The sequence below is a fragment of the Nymphalis io genome, chromosome 7, assembly GCF_905147045.1.
Source record: "Nymphalis io chromosome 7, ilAglIoxx1.1, whole genome shotgun sequence".
NCBI classification, from domain to species: domain Eukaryota; kingdom Metazoa; phylum Arthropoda; class Insecta; order Lepidoptera; family Nymphalidae; genus Nymphalis; species Nymphalis io.
Window position 1 is genome coordinate 6,310,224 of NC_065894.1, and position 21,872 is coordinate 6,332,095.

Consider the following 21,872-nt stretch of genomic DNA (forward strand, 5'->3'; position numbering starts at 1 on the left):
AATCCTTAAATGTTAACTATAATTGTCAAATATCCCTTACTAATCTTTACCGGTGTATATCGAATGAATAATTATACATTTGTCAATAATTATTATTATCTTTTTAAATTATTGAAAACATCACACTTTAAGGCATCTATATTATTAAATAACAAACAACAAGTGCAATACGTGCTTATAATGAACTATATTTTAGGCTTTGTTAAGGCACTTAAATCTAATTAAGGCAACAAAATAATTGTCTAATACATTCTTGTCGGCACTGAGGTACTGGTAAGGTATAGAATATCCAAAAAGTTTTTTTTTTATTCTAATATTGATTTGTTACGATTGAACAGTGTTTTTTTTTTTAATAAATACATTGACATTTTATTGATTTGTATATAAAAAGTAAGGCGGATTGAGGTTGAATAATAAGTATGCCACATTTAAGTACTAATAAATTAATAATTTCTACATCTAGCTGCCTACTTTAACATTTCTTTATTTAATTAAAAAGAACTTAGAATGCATCTTCATTGTATATTTGTTAAAATTCTGACCGCATATGTTATGCCGTGTGTGAAATAGAGACAACATTAAAATTAACTGATTGATTCGGAATTAATCAATTCGAAACTGGATTATTATTTACTTATTATAATTATTATTATTCTGGAGTAAGAGTAGACATTAATGAATTTTCATATGACAGTTTAATTATATAAATACTGTCATATTATTTCATATGACAGTTCTTATTTATCAAAATATTATAAAAGTAAAAGATAAGATATATCTATTTATATATAACATTGTTTTTGTCACAAGACAGTATAGTAAGTCACATATATAAGACGAGTTGTATGATGAGACGAACTAACACAAACTCAGGACACATTATATGCGGTAAAACTTTATCCTAAAGTAAAGTTACAAAGAACATGAGTGTTATTTGTAATATGACTTATTTGTCATTAATTTATGTGGTAGTAGTAGAAGTACAAGTAGTTTTGTGATCACTGTGATCACTCGAAACTTTTTTTTTTTAAATAAAAAAGTCACACTAGGCTCTCATTTTCACACAGGTTCTCTCTTAATATCATATTAAGAACATTTAACATATTATATGGCATTTAGTAGATTGAAGTAATAATGCAATGGTACACACACAATAATAATTGTCTATACAATTTTCAGTCTGTGTCAAATATCTTGGAATGTTTAATTGAAACAAAAACGATTAATATACTTACATTACAACAACATAATTTTAAATATTTGCACTACAATTGATAATAATATTTAACCCACGTACACCATTTTAAAATGTTTTAATTATCAATTCATAAGATTTAACATTAGAAATAATAATAATAATAAATTTCACATAAGTACAAAATCAATTTAGCCAATTTTAATTGGATATAATACTGTCATAATATATTTTATTTAAGCACTGATTCAATCACCATTCTACGATCATCATATCATACATACAATATCATACATACAATAGGATTAAATAATTAATTTTATAATTACAAGTTAAAAGTGTATATTGATTTTTTTTTGTTAATATAATTTGTATGCATTGTACTATAATGTATACAAAATAGGTAATAGTGGACGGGGTGGAAAGATATGATTATCACTAACATTAAGGGCAATAAGTTACACTAGCGATAATATTAATCACCCAAAAGTGTGAAATATTAGGTATTATAGTGCTAAGAGGTGGAATGATTGTCACTGGGGCAGTAAACATGGCGTATTTACCTTTGTCTATTACTTTTGAAACGAAATTAAATACCATGCAACTATTTTAAAAATATAGTTACTTCCATATAATCTGAAAAAGAATACTCCTTTCATTTTTTTTAAAATTTTAGGATTCTTCGTATTAATTTCGAGGTAATGATTATAAACTTGTCATTTTCTGTATCCTGTAAAAAAAAAATTAAATAGATTTTAATTTGTAAAGCTTTGAGATTTTTTCTTAAACTTTAAACTACCGACAGATCAAAAAGAAGTTAAGGTATTTTAAAATATTTTAAGCGGAATTATTGACATGGTCAATAATCCAACGGCCGTACGTTGTAGTGTACCCGTTCACTCGGGGCGCGGCATGAGCGGCACGAGCAGCGCGGGCGGGCCGGCGCGGCGCAGGAAGGGGTGCTGCAGCAGGCGCGCCGCCGAGTGGCGCTGCGCCGGGTCGCGCACCAGCGCGCACTCCATGAACGACAGCAGGTCGGCCGGGCAGCGCGCCACGCCGCGCGGCCGCGGCGGCGGCATGTCGCGGATGCGCCGCATGGCCTGCAAGAGCGTCATTCCGGTTCATTAGACAACTTTTTTTTTTACAATTAATAGGCCAGCGTTTGACCGTTGACTTGCCTGATGTTAAGCATCGACACGGTCTAGGATGTAGTACGCTTGCCTGTAAGAAACCTGTTTACTCTGGATTTGAAGACACCAACATTTTACCTATCCGGAAATACGGACTCTGGCAAAGCATTCCACAGTTTCGCAGTGCGAATGATGAATGTAGATTCTAAGCGCTTCGTACGTAGGCGGGGAATTTCCACTGTGTACCTATGCCGCTTTGGTCGCGTTTGCCTGGCCGTTCAATAGTAAAAGGGGACGGGAGGAATCAGTCGTGTAATTCGTGAGCACACTCTCCGAAATGTATCCGATAGAAGACTGAAAGTGATGCTACCACACGTCGATGTTCGAGACTTTGGAGCCTAGACTCGACCAATGTGTCGTCTCCTATCAGCCTCCTGGCACGCCTCTCAATCAACTCTAGAACCTGAAGGTGGTACTTACTACCTCAAACGTAGCTTGTGTTTAATTTGTGTCTATCCTTTATATTATCATTTTAAAACAAACGACGTCAGGAAACCTACCTGTCTCACATTACATTACATGATTAGGTTGGCACTTGACGTCTACTCTGATGATACGTACCTGTAGCGGTGGTTCGTTAAAGAATGGTGGTTCACCGTCGACCATTTCTATAAGCATTATCCCCAGAGACCAAATGTCAACTTCGGGGCCATAAGGCAATCGGAGTACCACCTCCGGAGACATCCAGTATGGCGTCCCGACTAAGGATTTACGTTTTGGTAATTCCTGAAATTATAAATGGATTCTTTTAAATCTGAAACCTCAATAAGTTATACCAACAACTTAAATGTAACCACTTAAGTAAAATAGCTTAAAATCTCCTTTTATTTGAACTTCTTATTTTAAATATGCATGAGGCGCCGTCCTATTGCCATCTCTCGCGCGATGATATTTGCACCAAACGAAATTGATTAACCACCGCACACGTGCAACCGTGCATTCAAACATACTGATATCTAATAACAGTAACAGCCTTTGAATGTCCCAATGCTGGGCTAAGGCCTCCTCTCCCTTTTGAGGAGAAGGTTTGGAGCTTATTCCACCACGCTGCTCCAATGCGGGTTGGTAGAATACACATGTTGCATGATTTCAATGAAATTAGACACATGCAGGTTTCCTCACGATGTTTTCCTTCACCGTCAAGCACGAAATGAATTATAATCACAAATTAAGCACGTTAAAATTCAGTGATGCTTGCCCGGGTTTAAACCCACGATCGTCGGTTAAGATTCACGCGTTCTAACCACTAGGCCATCTCGGCTTATATCTAATAAGATACCATGTAATTGTCTAGTTTTCGTCGCGCGACCATCGAAGCATCATATTGATCGACGAGTACATTATGTGATCCTCGTTTTCGTTTTTAATGCTAATTATTAAATAAATATTGCCCGACATCACATAACTGTTCATCTCTGTTCACAGCCATTTCGAATGTGATCGCATCGCTCCAAAACAGGACACATGATTTCTTATCGCGCGATTATTTCATCGCATGATGAAAGCGCATCGTATCATCGCGCGAGCGATAGGAATAGGACGGCGCCTCATAATGTATAATTGATTTTCAATACTTATGTGTAACATTGTGGATATGATGTATCAATCTATTTATTTTAATAATACCAACTATATTTTAACTATACTAATTAAATACTTCCTCTTTAGCTATCTATAGATGTATTATTTCCAAATGTGTATCTTGAATGCAAAAAATGCATTACAAAGCATTAGCATCTTTTGAATCGCTAAAATAGTATATTGATGCAAAAAAAAAACGTGAATTTAGTTTAGTACTCATTGGCCTTTATACAGGATATAAATTAATTTAATTGTATTTAATTAAAATACCTATGTAATCCAATTAGAGAAAAAGGGTAATTACTAAGAGTTATACAAACCATTGTATCAGTAAAATCTACCTTCTCAATTTAATTGTAACATACAATTAAATTTAATTGTCTAAAATGGTGATTTTAATGTGCTTGTAAGAGCTCAGAATTAAGTATAATATTGTTTGATTACCTGTGATACTTGAGCACAGAAGCCAAAGTCAGACAATTTGACACGTCCATCTTCTGTCATGAGTATTGAATCCGATTTGATATCCCTGTGAATGACACCTTGACTATGCAAAAATGCCAATGCCTGTAAAAAGAAATTTATTATATATAATTATAATATTAAGATAACTTATTATGCATTTTCGTTCGTATCGATTAAGCAATTTTTAAAACAAACCTACAGACAACATTAAGAAAAGAATAATAAATAACAAAATGGAACGACACTTCTAACGCTACTGATAATGCATACTTATATATAAGTATAAGTTTACGCCAATGTTTTAGTATATTTTTACTTATTATTATTTTAAAAATAGAACTATATCTAAGTCTAAACTTGGCATAGAACTAGATCACAAAATGTGAGAAAGTTATTATCATCTAGATGAGCTAAATTTTACTATATTGGCAAGTATTTAACATTTTAAAATAAATTCAAGCAACGAAAATTAATTATGTTCCTAACACAGCTTTCCTGATCAAGTGAGGTAGGTTTGGTTTACCTTTAAGCACTGTTTGCAGACTGTGGCTATCTGCTCCGGATCCATCCTTGCGTGGGTTACTATTTGTGTAAGGGAGGCCCCAGCCATGTATTCCATAACTACCCATAGTTCATCCCCCACTAAGTAAGACGCATGCGTCTCTACTATGTTCGGATGTGGATAATCTCGCATAATCACCTGTTTAAAGTAAAAATATTAAATATATAATAATTTAATTTTATATAATTTCATTAGGCTATGTTTACTCTAAGACATATATTATGCAATACTCAATCATTTACGCTTGCCCTTTGTCATTAATGTATGCCCCAGTATGTAACATGCATTGAACAATTTCGCCAGAATGTAATGATTAAAATTTTTTGGAGCACTTATATACTCTATTGATTGTTTAAATAAATTATCTTCGATGAGTTTTCTGCAAATATCAAGACCCATGATCTTAGCTTCGTCAGTCATCATTGACTCTTCTAAAATTTCTATTTCATAGACAATGCTCATACAACTGAACTATGTACTCACAACTTCATTGAACAGAAGTTCTCTACGATGCTGGTTCTTAAGGTTCATCATCTTGACTGCAACTCTTCGTCGTGTCCTCGTGTCGGTAGCGGCGCAGACTACTCCCGTGCTACCGTTTCCGATTTTACTGAAGCCGGTCAGCGTCTCACGAGGATCGCCTTCACTCACCACGAGGCGGAGAGCGGCTCGGAACTATATGAAAAAAAATAGTCTGAGAATATAAAAAAATACTAACCAGAAAATTATTTCGCGTATTTTTATAAAAAAATATGGCTTTCTAAATATTTATGTTTTTAACGACACATGAAGCTAAAAAATAATAAAACTATATAAAATATATTAATATATATATTATTTAGTTTTTTTTTTTTATTATTATTATAAATATACTTATATCATAACATCTTATACGAAACCAGTTTTTCAAAACACAACAAATCCAACCTAAGGATTAACGAGGTCACGAGCTATAGCCTTGGGAGCTTACACATAAAGGTTGTTTTCAGGACGCCGCTTCAAAGAGAATATGTAGTTCATATGTCCTAGTTCATCTTTAAAATTTCCCATTTCGGGTAAAAAATGACATGTGTATGACAAAAATGACACCATTTTGCAAAGATTAAACAGTTCCCTTAATAATGAACTGTATAATATATATATGGCCTACAGATTTAGTATTGTATATTATTATAGCCAAAAATATACCTCGGTTTTGATATATCTTTTAGTTAAGATCATGTTTAAAGACCGCAGAAAGGTTAAATATGTCATTGAATAAAACAGTTTAATTGATAAACTCCTTTATCATAATTTTCTGGCATATACCACGGAGTTATTAAAAAAATGTTATTAACCCTATTATATTATTAAAAGGTACTGCCTAGATAATAATATTGTTATTCTTAAAAATATATATAAAGCATTTTTTAAATTAAAAAAAAAAATTATTATATAGTAAAATATAAACAAATTCTAAATATGCTAAATTTGAAATTCATAGAATCTATGAAGCTGTTAAAGTTTAATTGGAAAACAAGTATTCACTGCATATATATATATAGTCTTTCACTTTTTAATATTAGTAAATGTAAGATAAAAATTTTATTACTTTGTAAGGTATTTAGGTCTTAAATTAATTATTACCTGTTCATGCGTCAAACGCAATTCATGCTTGGATTCAGTGATGGGTACGTGAGGTGTGACTAAAGGTCCTGGCTGTTGGTGTCGTACTGTATTTGGATATGAGTCACCTGGAAAAAAATATATAATTTGCAATACAGTACTATGTAATGAGCATTTTAACTTTATATAATGTTTTTTTCAAAAAAAAACATTTTTAAAATTGAGAAAAAAATCTATTTTCTTTTTAAAAGATAAAATATTAAATAGAAACCATCTATTCACATATTTATCTTTGGCACAAAATCTAAGTGCCCTTACTTTCAGTCAATGATTTGTATGTATTTAGTGAAAATGTCTATTAACTCACCAACATTGTTATTTCCATTCATACCATGCTGCAAGCCTTGAACCATTTGGGGTTGAGGGTGATTGTGTTGATATGGTACATTAGCGTTCTGTATATTTTGGTATGTCATAGCTGCCAGTTGATTGTCATTTATTTCTGTCACTGGTCTCACTGTAGCTTCATGAGAGTGAGACCACTCAACAGGCGAATCAGACACAGGCTTGTTCAAAGCATAATTACTTTGTTCCCGTCTTAGAGTAGGATACTGTTGAGGAGCTGGAGGAACAGGAGGCGACTCTTCAGGCACTGATGGAGGAATGTTTGGTTGATTACGGAGATCTCTCCTAATTCTTGGTGGGCTCATACTCCTGAGTGAGTTTGATCTTGCAACATTAGAAGTTTTCGGCAAAATAACCCCATTCTGTACTGGCTGTGTTAAAGGGTTTGCAGATACAGGCCTCGACAAAGCAGCTACTGAGGAAGAGCGATGTTCACCCCTTACAATAGTCTTCAAATCTAATATTTCGGTCGGAGTAATCTCAGAGGGGTCAACTAATGGCAATGGCCTATTTGTGGATTTTAATATCTAAAACAGAAATGATTACTAAAGGTTAATAAAGTTGGAAATCTGAGAACTAAATATTAAGAATTTTTAAGTTGAAAATACAGTAAAATTCAAAATTAAATAAATATATTAGAATAAACAGGTTTTTTTTTTATTTGTGCTTTATGTTATGTTTTTTAGTCATGTTTGAATTTGTAAATTCAAATATAAGTTAATTTGACCAGCTATATTTAAATTAAAACTATATTTAAAAAAAATGAGATATCATCACAATTATTACCTGATTATTGCCAACAAGGGAAGCCCATTGAAGAGGGAGACCGACAAACTTTCCTTCTCTTTTATCAAAACCTGTATGAACTCGGTGTTCAAAATTACTTGGTGGAGAAATTAGTGGCTTCTTCTTTTTCTTGGAAAACATAATGCATACAATTTATCTATAACAAAAAAAGTATCTAATTATTTGTTACAATTACTGCCTTCAGTTAAAATAATATTATTATGCTATTATACCTTGTAAAACTCTAAATTTGACTGAATATAATGTAATTATAAGAAGTAAGTACGAGTATGAAGTTAAAATGACAACAACAACTACAACGAAAGGAAAGTGAATTTTAAGCCAAATACCATGAATAATCATTGGATTAAAATTGTTTATGCACATTACACGCTTTATAGAAAGTTCTATATCAAAAGTAAAAGCCAATACAAATCACTAAGTAGTTACCTTGCACTGCACCAAACACACCTTGTTAATTTAATTTCACTTCCATAAAATTCTTAGTAGCCATGTCAAATACACAATATTACCAAATAAAACAAATTGTTGCAAAGAAATTGTGTGTATCAATACTTCCAATAAATACAGACTGTAGCTCAGAAAATTTGCTTGATGTAACTATTTAAAATTTTGTTTTACAAACACATCACCTCACCCAAATGAATACCATACAAAACTATTCAAGAATGCAATCGAGAACAGAATACTAAAATAATGTAAATTCCATCCCACACCAGTGGTGCCATCAAATAAAAGATGTGTCCCATTGAAGGCATATATCTTTTTTAAACAGTCTTGTTGTTTAAAAAAAAACGTTTTTAGACACAACAGTATTGATAGTGTGTAAAATCATAGTTTTTTTAATCTACATTTTCTTAAATTAGTTTGACATTTATTTTTGTTTTATCTGGACGGCGGGTGGTGTAGTCAAATTAAAATGAGTGTTGCTGTTGTGTAAATACTCTAAACTTACGAAGTAACTACTAACTGCAGATTTCGTACATACATCAATCAATTACATTAAGCAGTTATTTATTTGTATATATCTTAAGTTTTCTTCTCTAAAAATATGAAAGAAAAGCGTCATAAAAAAAAGCACAAGAAATCCTCAAAACATGAAAAAAGTGTCGGCTTAAAAAGAACGGTAAGTATATTGCAACTAATTAATCATTTTATTACAATTAAAATAAATTAATCAACTTATAACCATACCATTCAGTCGTCAGAATGTTCTGACTCTTCATCTGAATGGGTTGAAAAGGCAAAAGTATCAATGAACGCTGCGGATGATCGTGAAGAATGGATGTCGATGACTGGAATGCTAAAGACATATACTAAAGACGACATCAGACCGAAACAAGAATTAAAAGAAAAGAAACACATTGATTCATATAATCCATCTACGAGTACCAGAGAACTTAATCCTTATTGGAAAGATGGTGGTTCTGGTGTACCATTAACTGCAGAAAATTTTCGAAAATCCAGGCAATTTTTAAAACCATCATGTGATGATGATTTTTATTGTAAATCCAATTCATATAACAAAAGCAAACAGGATATATCACAAAATTATAATTCAAATCAAAGAAAATCATTTAATTGGCGTTCAGAATCAAAAAACCAAAAAGAATCCATAGAAGAAATTAGTACAAGTAAAACTAGTGATGCTTCGACTAGCTATAGCTTAGATAAAAATAACTCGATATCGCCTAGGAGTACAGCCAAAGGCAAAGATAGCTTATTTCTTTCAGATGAAAAGATGAATAAGCTCGCTTCAAAGATTGTTAAGGCAGAAATAATGGGTGATATGAAAGTAGTTGAAGAATTGAAAGCCAAATTGGAAGCAGCCAGAGAGTACAGAAAGAATAATACTGATGCTACAAAGATGGATGAAGATGATAGAGTCCTTCTAATGTCAACATCTAGTAGTGGTAATAGTAGACCATTAATGAATTATCAGGGCGACCCAAGAAGTAAAGGTGGCAAACGTAAGGCTGAAACACATGATGCCTGTGGAAGAGTTAAATACTTTGGAAATGATGATAAACATAATTTAGCACAAATGGTGGGTTTGTATAAAAGAAATAGTTTAATCTCAACAACAATTAACTATTGTAATTACCTTTTAATTTTGTTATTTTCAGTTTGAACAAGAAAAATATGGTTCAAACTATGATCAGGATGCTGAGTTAGCCAGAATTGCAAGTAAAAGTAAAAATCCAAATGATGATCTAGAAGATATATTTTTGGATGACATATCTAAGAACAAAAATATGGCGAAGGAAAGTGAAAAGGAAAAACACCGTGCCATCAATCAAAGTGTCAAATTAGAGAGGTCTTTGGAAGGCTGTAACTATTGTTTTGACTCCAAAAATATGTTAAAACATCTCATTGTTAGTTGTGGAAATAAAATATACATGGCTTTACCGCCTACAAAATCATTGATTAAAGGGCATTGCATTTTAAGTACTATACAACACACTACATGTGTAACTGGTTTGGATGAAGATATTTGGAATGAAATACTGGTATGCTTAATTGTTTTATTACTATTAGAAAATAGTTTATTATATATATTCAGAAACTAATTTTTATTTATTATTTTAGGACTACAGAAAAATGATCACTCAGTTTTTCCATACACAGAATAAGGATGTAGTTTTTTATGAAACAGCCACAAGACTACACAGAAGTCCACACATGGTAATAAATTGTGTCCCATTACCACGAGATGTTGGAGACATGGCATCAATTTATTTTAAAAAAGCTCTCTTGGAGTGTGAAGCTGAATGGTCTATGAATAAAAAAGTTGTTGATTTAAAAGGAAAAAATATTAGAAAAGGTATTCCTAAAGGTTTACCATACTTCTGGATTGATTTTGGAATGGATCCAGGTTTTGCTCATGTCATAGAGGACCAACAGCTCTTTCCGAAAACATTTGCTGAGGTAATTAAAGGTTTTTTATATTACTAAAAAAAAATTGTGCTAGTTTTTATGACATAAAAATGATTAAATGTATTCATTTCACTTACATTATTTACTAAGAAATGCTTTACATATATAATGTAGAAATTACATGTATGTATGATGATGATGGGAACCAAAGTCTTCCCAAATTGTGTCAAACATTTCTTGAAAAATAAGATAAGTCGAAACCAGAATATTTAATAACTGTTTTTCTGTATAAATAATATTATGGTTTAATAGGAGTAGAAAATTTAATAAACTATCATATTTAATTTTAGGAAATTATTGGTGGTATGTTGGATTTGGATCATACTTTATGGAAGAACCCTCAAAGAGAATATGGAGATTTACAGAGGAAGAAAGTTGTGGAATTCATAAAGGATTGGAAGCCTTTCGAGAAATCCTTTAAATGTCAAAACTAGAAAGATGATCTTTGCATGTATATATTAACAATAAATAAATAATTTAAAATATATTTAAGTATGTATAAGAGTTGAGAAATGATATTATCCCAAAGTAAAAGAAAACAAGTTTAAAATTTATTCAAAATATATATTAATTTTTTTCTTGCTGGTCTTCTTTCATCATTTCCTCTATTAACCTTTGCCTTTCTGCAGCCTGTCTCATTTTTGTTAAAACCATTGATTCATAGTCTCTGTCCGATACTAGAGAACTAACATTTGTAGCCTTTTTCATACTTAAAATTTGTCTATCATTAACCCACTTTAAAATAAGGGGATTATCTGGAAGACCTGAAGAAAATCAATGTTAATCACATTATTCTAAAATAAAATGAATCACTAAATATTTAAAATTGTAAGCCATTACCTAGTAGAATCAAAGAGAAAATACAATAATTTCAGAATAATTCCATATGATTTTGTTTCAAATCTAAAACCTTACCTTTTTCAAATTCAAGAGCCATTTCAGAAGCTTCTTTAGATGAAAATTCCACAAGAGCACTACCCTTCTTTTTTGGTGACATTATTAATGCTGTGATATTGCCATACTTTTTAAAAAATCTTCTTAAATTATCTTCATTGTACCCTCCATTCGTAGGATCATTTTTGTCAACTTGCCAGCTTATTTTAATTCTATTCAAACTAGAATCCCATACCGGTTCGTTAAGATTTTTGACAGTTCTTTGAATTTCCTCTTTCATCTTCTGTTGTTCCTCTTGTAAAAGTCTACTTCCTTCCTTTTGTAATCTTTTTATTTCGGCAGCAAGTTTTTGTTCATCAGTCAAATTTACATTTGAACCACCTGAAACTGCTTCACGTTCTCGTCTTTCTAAATCCTCTTTCAGTTTTTGTCGTTTACTATCTAATTCTTGATGTCTTAATTTTGCAGCTGCTTTCGCTTTTAATACCTTGTCGTATGCAGCACGTGCTGCTTTATCAGTTAATATTTCCAAAGCTTGTGATAGTTCATGAAAGGTTTCTGCAGCTTTTGGATTGTCGGGATTTTTATCTGGATGACATTGTAAAGCTTTTTTTCGATAAGCTTTTTTTATCTGTAAGTAATATATTATTAATAATCATAAAAACTGAGATGTGTTTAAGAAAATGTACTTAAATATTCAAATGCCTTAGTATATTAATCAAAATACCTCAGCTTCTGTGGCTGTAATCTGAATGTCAAGTAATCCGTATAGATCTATATCTTCAATGTTTGTCTTGTCCATTTTACTTAAGATCTAGTTAATTCTTAAAAATATTTTTTATTTTGTAAATAGCTAATACTATGATAATTGACAGATGAATGACAGTAATGAGTAACTAACAATCTTGTTTCATTGATACTACAATTTATTTGTTGCTAGGACTAAAAAAATAATGATTGATGTAAAACCAATACATTTATGTTAAAAGATTAAAAGTAGCGTACAAAGTAAATCTGCTAAAATTAAAAAAAAATACAAATTGTCTCTGCACAGAGGTGTGATAATATTTAAACATAATATTACGGAAATGGTAATTTAGTAGTATTTTTAATATTTGGAACCAATTTCAAAAGTACTTCTTATTATATGTATAACATCATTGGGTACCAAGAATTATTTATGTCTATTGAAACTAAATGTTCATTTTGTTTATCAAAATCGTAGTTGGATTTACTTAGAGTAAATATCCTGGGTCATTTTTCACACACGGCCATCTGATCCCAAATTAAGCTTGTACAAAGCTTGTGCTATGGAAACCAGACAACTGATATATTACATATACTACTTTACTTTTGTAAATACATACTTATATAGATAATTAAACTCAGACTCAAGACAAACATACATGTTTATGCACACAAATGTCTGTCCTGGGTGGGAATCGAATCCACAACCTTCGGCGTGAAAGTATCCAACCAAACCACAACCAACCACACCAACCGGCTCGTCAGAGTGCTTTTGCAATTAATAATAAAATTAGCTTAAGCTGCACAAAGTAGTTTTTCTAACAAAATAGTAAGAAAAAATATTTTGAATAGGCTGTACTATTCTATAAATATTATTATCTAGATGTTACAGTACTAGCAATATAATAAATAACACTTGACGAATTTGGAGAAAAAAAAGTCCATCACACTGAATAATGAATTGTAAGCAATTTATCACTATGCCATTTCAAAAAGCCTATGAATTAAAAATAAACTTGTCCCAAAGTATGAAATGGTTATAGGTACCTAATAGGTTTTTTATTATCTCTTTATTATATAAAAAAAATCACAACTAAATTAAATTGTCAATTTGGATTTCGATTTGTACTGTCAATGTCAATTTGTCATGTGCATATTATTTGTGAATTAAATTTGTGTTATTTTAAAATCCGTATCTTAGTTATATTTAATTATGATTCGAAGATGCTTAAGTAAGTAAAACAATTAGTTATTTTACTGTTCCTTATAACACTTATGTACCATAACAAATGTACTTTTAGTTCTTCCGCTGAGGAATGGTATTACACTCTGCCGTAACAATTCAACTGCTACTCAGCCTGAACAAGTGGAGTCGACACAAGGAAGTGAGTGTGGAGTAACATAAATTTAAAAATTTAATTTAATGTATTGAAAAAAATTTACAAATATAAGTAAAGGAAACAGTCAACACTATTCATTTTTAATTATTTAATTTGTAATTTAATGGATTAAGTGGAGAAATGAATTGATTATGTAAATTTTTTGTCAATGTTCAGTGCTGTATAAAATTTAATGATGATAAAAGTTGAATAAAAGTTGTCTGTGACATTGTAAAATAAGTTTTTTATTTTATTTAACTTTAACATCCTTTTAATTTCAGGCAATACACCAGCAAAAAATCCACTTGATCACCCGGACTACTTTCAAGTTCATAACCTCTTTACCGTTAAAGATCTATTTGATGCAAGAGTTCATTTTGGACATAAAGAAGGATCACTTAATGAATTTATGACACCTTATATTTATGGTTCCAGACAAGGACATATAATATTTGATTTAGATATTACTGCAGAACATTTGCGGAAAGCACTTAATTTTACAGCCCATATTGCATACAGAGGAGGAATTGTCTGCTTTTTTAATAGAAATGCATTAAATGCTCATTTAGTAGAAAAAACTGCACTGGAATGTGGTGAATATGCTCATACAAGATTTTGGAGAGGGGGCATCTTTACAAATGCTAATCACCAGTTTGGTGCAATTACTAGATTGCCTGATCTCTGTATATTTTTGAATACCCAAAATAATATTCTTAATCAACACACAGCAGTAAGAGATAGTGCAAAATTATTAATACCTACTATTGGGATAGTGGATTCCAACTGTAATCCAAATTTGATAACTTATCCTGTTCCTGGGAATGACGACACTCCAGTAGCTATTGAGTTATACTGTAAACTGTTTAAAGCTGCTATTACAAGAGGGAAAGAAGCAAGGATGAAATTTTTGCAAGAGAACAGTTAAAGATTCTAATTATTATCAAACTTTTACTATAAACAACAGTTAAACATATAGAATAGGAAAATAATTTGTTTTGTAAACAATAACATTAGATAATATTCTTAATTAACAAAGATTACATCTTTTATTCTAAAATTGTCCCTTATTATATATTTTACAGGTTAAATACATAATGACTAAACAAATATAATCAAAAATCAAAATAGTTATATTGATTTACACAATTTAAATATGCAATGATATATTTGATATGTAATTGTATTTTATATAATAATTATTTTAGCCCAAGAGAACTTTCCTCATCAAATGAGAAGGTGCGTTGCTATCAACTTCACGACTTTCCCAGCTGCCTGTGATACATTTAGAGCTGCATAGATATTGTAGAAGGGGAATCCGGTATCTACCACAAAAATCAACAAACTTGATGTGTTCCACACGATTGTCAAAAAATACGCCTAAAATTTGAAAAGTACACTTTAAAATGTGAGTTGATTTTTCATAAAAAGATTTATTGCTAGTAAAAATATATTTATAATGGTTTAATATGACATAAGGTTTAAACTTATTTGATAAAGAAATGAATTGTTTCTGTAAAATTTACCTTTGCATTTGGGGTTGACACAGCATTGTGCAGATTTTAAATATTTGATCAATGTATAAGGAATATCCCCAGGTTGTATTGGAATGTTGTGAAGTTTGATGGCACGGGCAGCCAGTTCAAGCAGTGAAGCTGGCTGTAAGGACATGTCCCTCACAAACCTTACAACGAGTGGATTGTCACGAAGACTTAACTGTAAAAGAAATATATTACTTTCATAATACAATATTAACACATTTACTGCCGCCTTAGTCTAGTCACTAGTGGCTAACTTATAAAGATGCAGATTCTGAGATCCTGAGTTCAGTCTCCGGGTAAAATGGTGGAGCATTTTCACAAAAAAAAAAAAACATATTTTTACTACTTTAATTATTCGTAAACACAATCCTAGTTTGTTTTTTATGCAGTCCATATTTTAGAACCGATTTACAATTATTCTCTCTATTTACAAACATTTTAACTCACCTCAGTCAAACCATTCAATTTTATAATTTGTGTTGGCAAAGTCTTAAGTTTGTTCTTATGTATCAACAACGATCTTAGATGCTTAAGATTTGCAATGCTAGCTGGTAGTTGTTCTATTTGATTATTACTTAGCACAAGTGCTTGCAGTGATGTCAAAGCTCCCACTGATTCAGGCACTTCGCTTATTTGGTTAGCACCTACTGACAATATTTGCAAGCTGTAAACAACAAGATATTATGTTAAACAATAAAATCAAACAGAGTACATAGGTCTTAAAATTAGGTTTTTAATCGGGGACATTACATGTATAATTGGTACACTATTTTACCATCACTTGTACCTAAAAACCTACATCATACAATATATCTATATAATATAAATAACTATCATCAGTCTTATAAATAGTTCTTACACTCTATTATGAAAAAAAAAACAATTCAAACATTAAATTTTTTTATTTTTACATGATAAGAAAAATATTCTTATAATCTGTTTTTTAATCTTAAAATAAAAACATTTACTTTACTCCCTTAAAACGATATCGCAGTATCAGTATCGACATCGCAGTAGAGGACATTATAGGAATATATGAAAATATATTTTGTTTGGAAGCTTTATTAAAATGAACCATATTAAGGTTTATCAAAACAAACTGCGATAAGTGTAAAATATCAACATGAATGGCATGAGACAAAGAACGAGTTGTCAGAGCACATCTATTTAAAACATTCGTTGATAAAACATTGGTAATTTTAATAAGTTTACTGAAAAATTTAATAAATGTTATCGTTATGTTATGTTGTTTATCTTAAGAAACACAAAAAATTATAATGGGTTATTTTTAATGACTTATACTGTTTTATTAATTTTGCCTTTTGTTTCCAGCAAAAATTAATCAATAACCGTAATAATAATAAATAATGTAATAACCACTTAATACGTTATTTAGATTGGTTGAGTAGATAAGGTATCAAATTGGAACAAATAAACAAATATTGTTTAGGGTTACCCGGTGGCACAGTACTAATACTACCGGTATTAGTACTGTGAGACTAAAATAAAAAATTACATTATCTCTCATTTTAAATAAGCCAAACTTTATTAAGTGGTTACAAAAAAAACATTGTTATAGCACGATGTAAAAGACAATTAGCGCCATCTATTAATGAAAAGAAAAATAAAATATTTGTCATAATGTCATTTGATCTTAAACAAATATTGTCGAAATGTATTGAAAAATCATAAGCTTGAATTTATTTATTATCTTAATTATTTTTTTCAGTGCAATCATTTTATAACATTCAATTTGGTAATATGGAGATTTGTGGAATACTAGTTTTTGCCCGCGTGTTAGGTATAAATAGTAACGTATGCTTTGAGATTTAAGCTTGCTTTATACAAAATTTTATCGAAATCGGTTCAGTCGTTTAGACGTGAAAGTCTTACAGACGGACAGAGTTAGTTATGTAATAATTAAATTAATTTAAACTACCGCATTTAAATTTCTGTCTAAGAGGATTGCTTGCTCTCCATGCACCCGTTTGCCTTTTATAATGGAAGGATCTACAGCACAACTTTGTTTATCAGCAACATACAATTCGCATATATTTATTAATAGTGACTGGCTTATTGATCTAGTGGTTAGACCGCGAGGTACTGGGTTCAAACCCCAGTTCGGGCCAATCAAAAGTTATTGGGTTTTTATGTCAAAGAATATCAGTATCAGCCCGGAGCCTAGAAATTGGAAGTGTGTACAATCCGACCGAAGAGAGTTCAGGCGTAGGACAAACAATTTTACGTGCTTTCCGAGACACGAGATTGTAAATGTCGCCAACATCCAAACTCTGAGCTACATTTGAGAATTTTTTGTCGTTCACTTTTTACGCTCGATCGATTTGAATCTACGTTAGTCATCCAATGGAGCAAATTGCTTCTTAATAAGACAAATAGTTTACAGTAGACAGGAATCAAAAGCAATGAAAATATAGTCATTGAAATTCTAAAAGTATTTGTTACGTAATTTTTGCACATTAATTTAATGATATGTTATAAAACACAATGTTCAATTATATAGTTGTTTACGTTAAGATAGTTGCAATCATTGTTTATGTTTATAAAACTTAAATCAACAACAACATTCTTTGACCCGTATATGGCTAGCGAATTTAACTTAGACTGTGTAAAAGATTAATCTAATTAAAGTTACTTTTATGGATTTTATTGTTATTATTGTAATAGTTAATTATCTTTTCGAAAAATAATATATTTATATGATTATATGGATGCACACAACATCATATCGCCTCAATGATAATGTATGTTTAAAAAGAAGAAAAAAAATAAAAGAATACTTTTTAATATGTTTATATCGCCTGCTATTTTCTTTAAAAAACTTGCTATGCTTTTTATTAGAAAGATTATTGATGAATTTGAATGACTAAAATAACAACGAAATTACTTAATTTCTACGTTTTATTCTTAACAATTTTTGGATTTTTTGTAAATCCCTATATCATAGCATTTTTTCAATCTACACATTTCTATTGAAATAATTAAGCTCCATTATCTCTTTTAACGTAGACAGTTGGGTCAATGTGACCCTGGCCCGCCGGGCTAAAATATATGGCACGGCAAGATAACTTGCCGTGGAGGAACTAGCCTGTGTAAAGGGGACAATCCCGAGGTCCGCACCCAGACTGGATTTAAGATCAGTAAGGAGGAACCCTCACGGCTCATAGACAATTGCGTGAAAAAATTAAACAACTGAATGTTTAAAAACACGTGCATGTCTGTAACATTTTTGATAATGTTATCTTACGAACGCCATCCATTCAACGAACAATGATTACCTTAATACCTTGTGAAGTAGCATAAAATAATTTTAATATAGCTATTTTACGTCAGCGTGTGACAACATTATTTTATTTTTGATGTCGTTAAATGTATACGTAATAATATACCTTAATTATAAACGTTACTTAGCGGTTGTTTAGTTAAACACTGACTCTTCCTGTCATTATTGATTTGTTAGTCGAAATAAAAAATGCAGTATGTATTTTTAACTTATCACCCGCTAAGCAACGTTTATAAAAATAAAATCAAAATGTTTTATTCAATATAGAAGCATTACATCAACTTATTAACTGTCAAATTAAAAACTACCACCGGATTGAAAAATGTCAGATTTTGTTGTTTACAAATTTCAAATATAAAAAAATGACCAGGAAGTGATCGTATTGTTCCCAAGGTATCATCCATGAACTCGCTACTTTACATATTTTTTTTTAATTTAGCAGCAAATACATTTTGAAGGCTTCTGGCCTGGAATTCAATTGTAAAACTTTATAGTCGAGTAACAGAAGTAATTAGTTTGTTCCTTCTATGAATATCACATCATCATACATTTTCTTAGAAAATCGTACATATCTTACATTACATAATATAATGTATTTACGAAAATCTATCAATTTATACTAATATTATAAATGCGAATGTAACTCTGTCTGTCTGTCTGTTACGCTTTCATGGCTAAACCACTGAACCGATTTTGATAAAATTTGGTATGAAAGAAGCTTGAACCATAAGGGCAGCCAAAACTACTCTAATCCTTCACTCTCATAAGCTGATGGGACTTAATATGCTATTATGTCTAAACATAATTTGTTTAGATTGCTTTTTTAACCAAGTTTGATATGGCTGACGTTGCGTCATCTACTATTTCAGAAGAGAGAAACTTCATATTTTATCGATATATCAAATATATATATATATAAACAAATATATATATATATATATATATATATATATATCTATTAATAACATATATATATCTATATCTATTAATAACAACGCAAAAATACTTCAGAAGAAATTCCTTATCTTCTGTAAGAAATATTCAATATTGATGCTAACTAAAGTTCATTTTGTAAAATGTAACATGCTTAAGATAAAATGTCATTGCCAGACAGACGATTGTCTTGCGTTGACATACTTAATAAAAACATAAAATATAAGTACAACATAATAAACTATAAACGGATATGGTGATGCACATCCATTGAATTCCTTTAAATTCAAAAATTTGCATGACGTTTTGAGTAAAAAAAAGATTGAGCAAACAAATTGTACAAATACGCTAGTCAAATCACAAAGTATAAATGGCATTTGATTATAAACTGCAACATTCTCCTGACAATATTTCGACGACGGTGGCCAATAACGAAGACTAACTAATTGCGTAGAAAATATTTATTACATGTACAAGTATAGGTTCACTCTCTATTCCTTTAATAATTCGATGGAATAGCAATCAGATCAATGATAATTTTCTTTCCGAGTTAAATACTGCTAACTTCCTGACTTCGAGCTACTACCGAAAGTTTGTTGAAAATAAAGTTTTATATTATATAATTTTAATCGATTTGATCCGGATTCGAATATGGGACCTTTACATTTGCAGCCGTATAAACCAGACCTAGCCTCATTGGTCTAAGTCTTGGTTAAAATATTCTTATTAGTATTTAATAATTTAAATTTGATTACTATTCAAAAGTTATGGTTGATAATCAATTGAAAATCTATCACTAATATTGCCCGCTTTTTACGTGTATGTTATTTACGAATATGTGAATGTTTTTTTAAATTTATTATTTTAATTATCGTATTAGTTTAGAGACCTACCTGTTCAATTTCCATATATCCTTTGGTATATTGATAATGTTATTTCCACCTAAGTAAAGATATTTAAGTGACGCTAATTGTAATACTTGTTCTGGAAAGAAATTCAGCTTATTTCCACTGAGATTGAGCTCTCTTAATGTATTTTTTGTTGAATAGAAGGACTTTGGTAACGACTCATTGGTTAACTCATTGTGTTTAGCTATTAGCGACGTAAGTGGACAATTTTTCAGTATATCAGGGAGTGAGGTCAGCCGATTGTTGCTTACATCCAAGATCTTTAAGTTGCTAAATTTGTTAATAGCGTCTGGTAAAGACTTAATACGATTACTATAGAGAAGTAATATTTCGTAATTTTCATCAGCACAATCTTTTTCATCTAATAAGCTCTTCAATTCAGATGATATGGTCTCACAGTCCAATGAACGATTTGAGAGGTCGAGAGTTTTTTGTTCTCTACAGTCGCTATCGCAACTATCCGACGTATAACACTCCATTATTGCACTGCGTAAGAAGCAGGCATTTAAAATAACAGTTTTAGATTAAATTTTTTACTTGGTTTACGTCATGTTCAGGCCTAACTATAGCTACAAACAGGCCAGTCGCCCGTTTCGAGGCGCACGCGCAACTGATGTGATTTTTGCCTTCTTCTTGTGAAACGACAAGCTGCTTTGTGCACACATTCATGATATAACACAAACACATACAGGGATAACCGATAACAGAATTATATACTGCGTAGTATGAATTATCTCATAGCAACACATTGCACTCTTGAGTAAAAAATCTTTTTAAGGCTCATTACACATAATTCTCATTCATTTCCATTATACATAAAAGCTTATACCAGTAAAAATGTATGCTTATACATCTACATAATTATTTTGTATTAATATTAACTTAATAAACGTCTACGAATATAATAAAGATATATTTTGTATTGTTATAGCCGCATGGATCAGTTTCAACTTAGTTGGAATAGGTTTAAAAACATGATGTTATTAACTATTAGATGTTTAGTTCTTTATTTTGTCGAATGAACATAAATGTAATGGAAAAAAAATTTCGTTTATTCAATAATTAATTATCTGTTTAAAGAAAAATAAAACGAAACTGTTTTACCGACTATCTTTGTGTAAAATAGATGGTGCTTAGATCAATTTTTTTATTACTATTGTGATGTCATTTAGTTCGTTCCTGTTCTAGCAATAATTTGTATATTTTAAATTAAAAAAATAATTACTTCAGTACTCAATTTAATCAATTCAAAAGGTTTCGATCTTAACATTTAACATATGTACAAAAGAGAATCAAAACAGTGATTAATGTATTATAAGGCATCATTAAATTATCAAATAAAAAGTATTTGATATTTTTCATAGCTGACAGTTTATTGCGAAATATTATTTAAAAAAAGACGTAAACGTAAACAAGTTATTTTTT

General features: G+C 30.8%; 5 protein-coding genes across 7 annotated transcripts; 2 read left to right on the plus strand and 3 right to left on the minus strand.

The window, feature by feature from the left end:
* Window positions 1–250: 250 nt before the first annotated feature.
* Window positions 251–8,496, minus strand: LOC126769668 (serine/threonine-protein kinase PAK mbt). Of its 2 annotated transcripts, none has more exons than XM_050488556.1 (10): window positions 8,240–8,496; window positions 7,790–7,946; window positions 6,966–7,530; window positions 6,620–6,726; window positions 5,477–5,668; window positions 4,955–5,131; window positions 4,411–4,533; window positions 2,947–3,111; window positions 2,088–2,295; window positions 251–1,925 (listed from the first exon to the last, which is right to left on the minus strand). In XM_050488556.1, the coding sequence occupies exons 2-9, from the start codon at window positions 7,928–7,930 to the stop codon at window positions 2,092–2,094; spliced, it is 1,674 nt and encodes a 557-aa protein (XP_050344513.1). In that variant the 5' UTR covers window positions 7,931–7,946; window positions 8,240–8,496; the 3' UTR covers window positions 251–1,925; window positions 2,088–2,091. The 2 variants fall into 2 exon arrangements, with proteins under 2 accessions (XP_050344513.1, XP_050344512.1); XM_050488555.1 differs by having other exon boundaries at window positions 2,076–2,295.
* Window positions 8,497–8,724: 228 nt separating this feature from the next.
* On the plus strand, window positions 8,725–11,280 carry LOC126769666 (CWF19-like protein 2 homolog). The gene is made up of 5 exons (XM_050488553.1): window positions 8,725–8,936; window positions 9,012–9,857; window positions 9,937–10,320; window positions 10,400–10,738; window positions 11,038–11,280. The coding sequence occupies exons 1-5, from the start codon at window positions 8,862–8,864 to the stop codon at window positions 11,179–11,181; spliced, it is 1,788 nt and encodes a 595-aa protein (XP_050344510.1). The 5' UTR covers window positions 8,725–8,861; the 3' UTR covers window positions 11,182–11,280.
* LOC126769697 (dnaJ homolog subfamily C member 17) lies at window positions 11,277–12,521 on the minus strand. The gene is made up of 3 exons (XM_050488612.1): window positions 12,369–12,521; window positions 11,663–12,272; window positions 11,277–11,511 (listed from the first exon to the last, which is right to left on the minus strand). Exons 1-3 carry the CDS (start codon window positions 12,441–12,443, stop codon window positions 11,315–11,317), a joined length of 882 nt encoding a protein of 293 aa, XP_050344569.1. The 5' UTR covers window positions 12,444–12,521; the 3' UTR covers window positions 11,277–11,314.
* A 769-nt stretch (window positions 12,522–13,290) lies between these two features.
* Window positions 13,291–14,804, plus strand: LOC126769704 (28S ribosomal protein S2, mitochondrial). 2 transcript variants are annotated; one of them, XM_050488621.1, is made up of 3 exons: window positions 13,291–13,351; window positions 13,690–13,773; window positions 14,049–14,804. In XM_050488621.1, exons 1-3 carry the CDS (start codon window positions 13,345–13,347, stop codon window positions 14,690–14,692), a joined length of 735 nt encoding a protein of 244 aa, XP_050344578.1. In that variant the 5' UTR covers window positions 13,291–13,344; the 3' UTR covers window positions 14,693–14,804. The 2 variants fall into 2 exon arrangements, with proteins under 2 accessions (XP_050344578.1, XP_050344577.1); XM_050488620.1 differs by lacking the exon at window positions 13,291–13,351 and adding an exon at window positions 13,493–13,620.
* A 70-nt stretch (window positions 14,805–14,874) lies between these two features.
* Window positions 14,875–21,076, minus strand: LOC126769685 (leucine-rich repeat-containing protein 58). Its single transcript, XM_050488594.1, has 4 exons — window positions 20,433–21,076; window positions 15,753–15,969; window positions 15,291–15,480; window positions 14,875–15,144 (listed from the first exon to the last, which is right to left on the minus strand). Exons 1-4 carry the CDS (start codon window positions 20,924–20,926, stop codon window positions 14,969–14,971), a joined length of 1,077 nt encoding a protein of 358 aa, XP_050344551.1. The 5' UTR covers window positions 20,927–21,076; the 3' UTR covers window positions 14,875–14,968.
* Window positions 21,077–21,872: the final 796 nt, after the last annotated feature.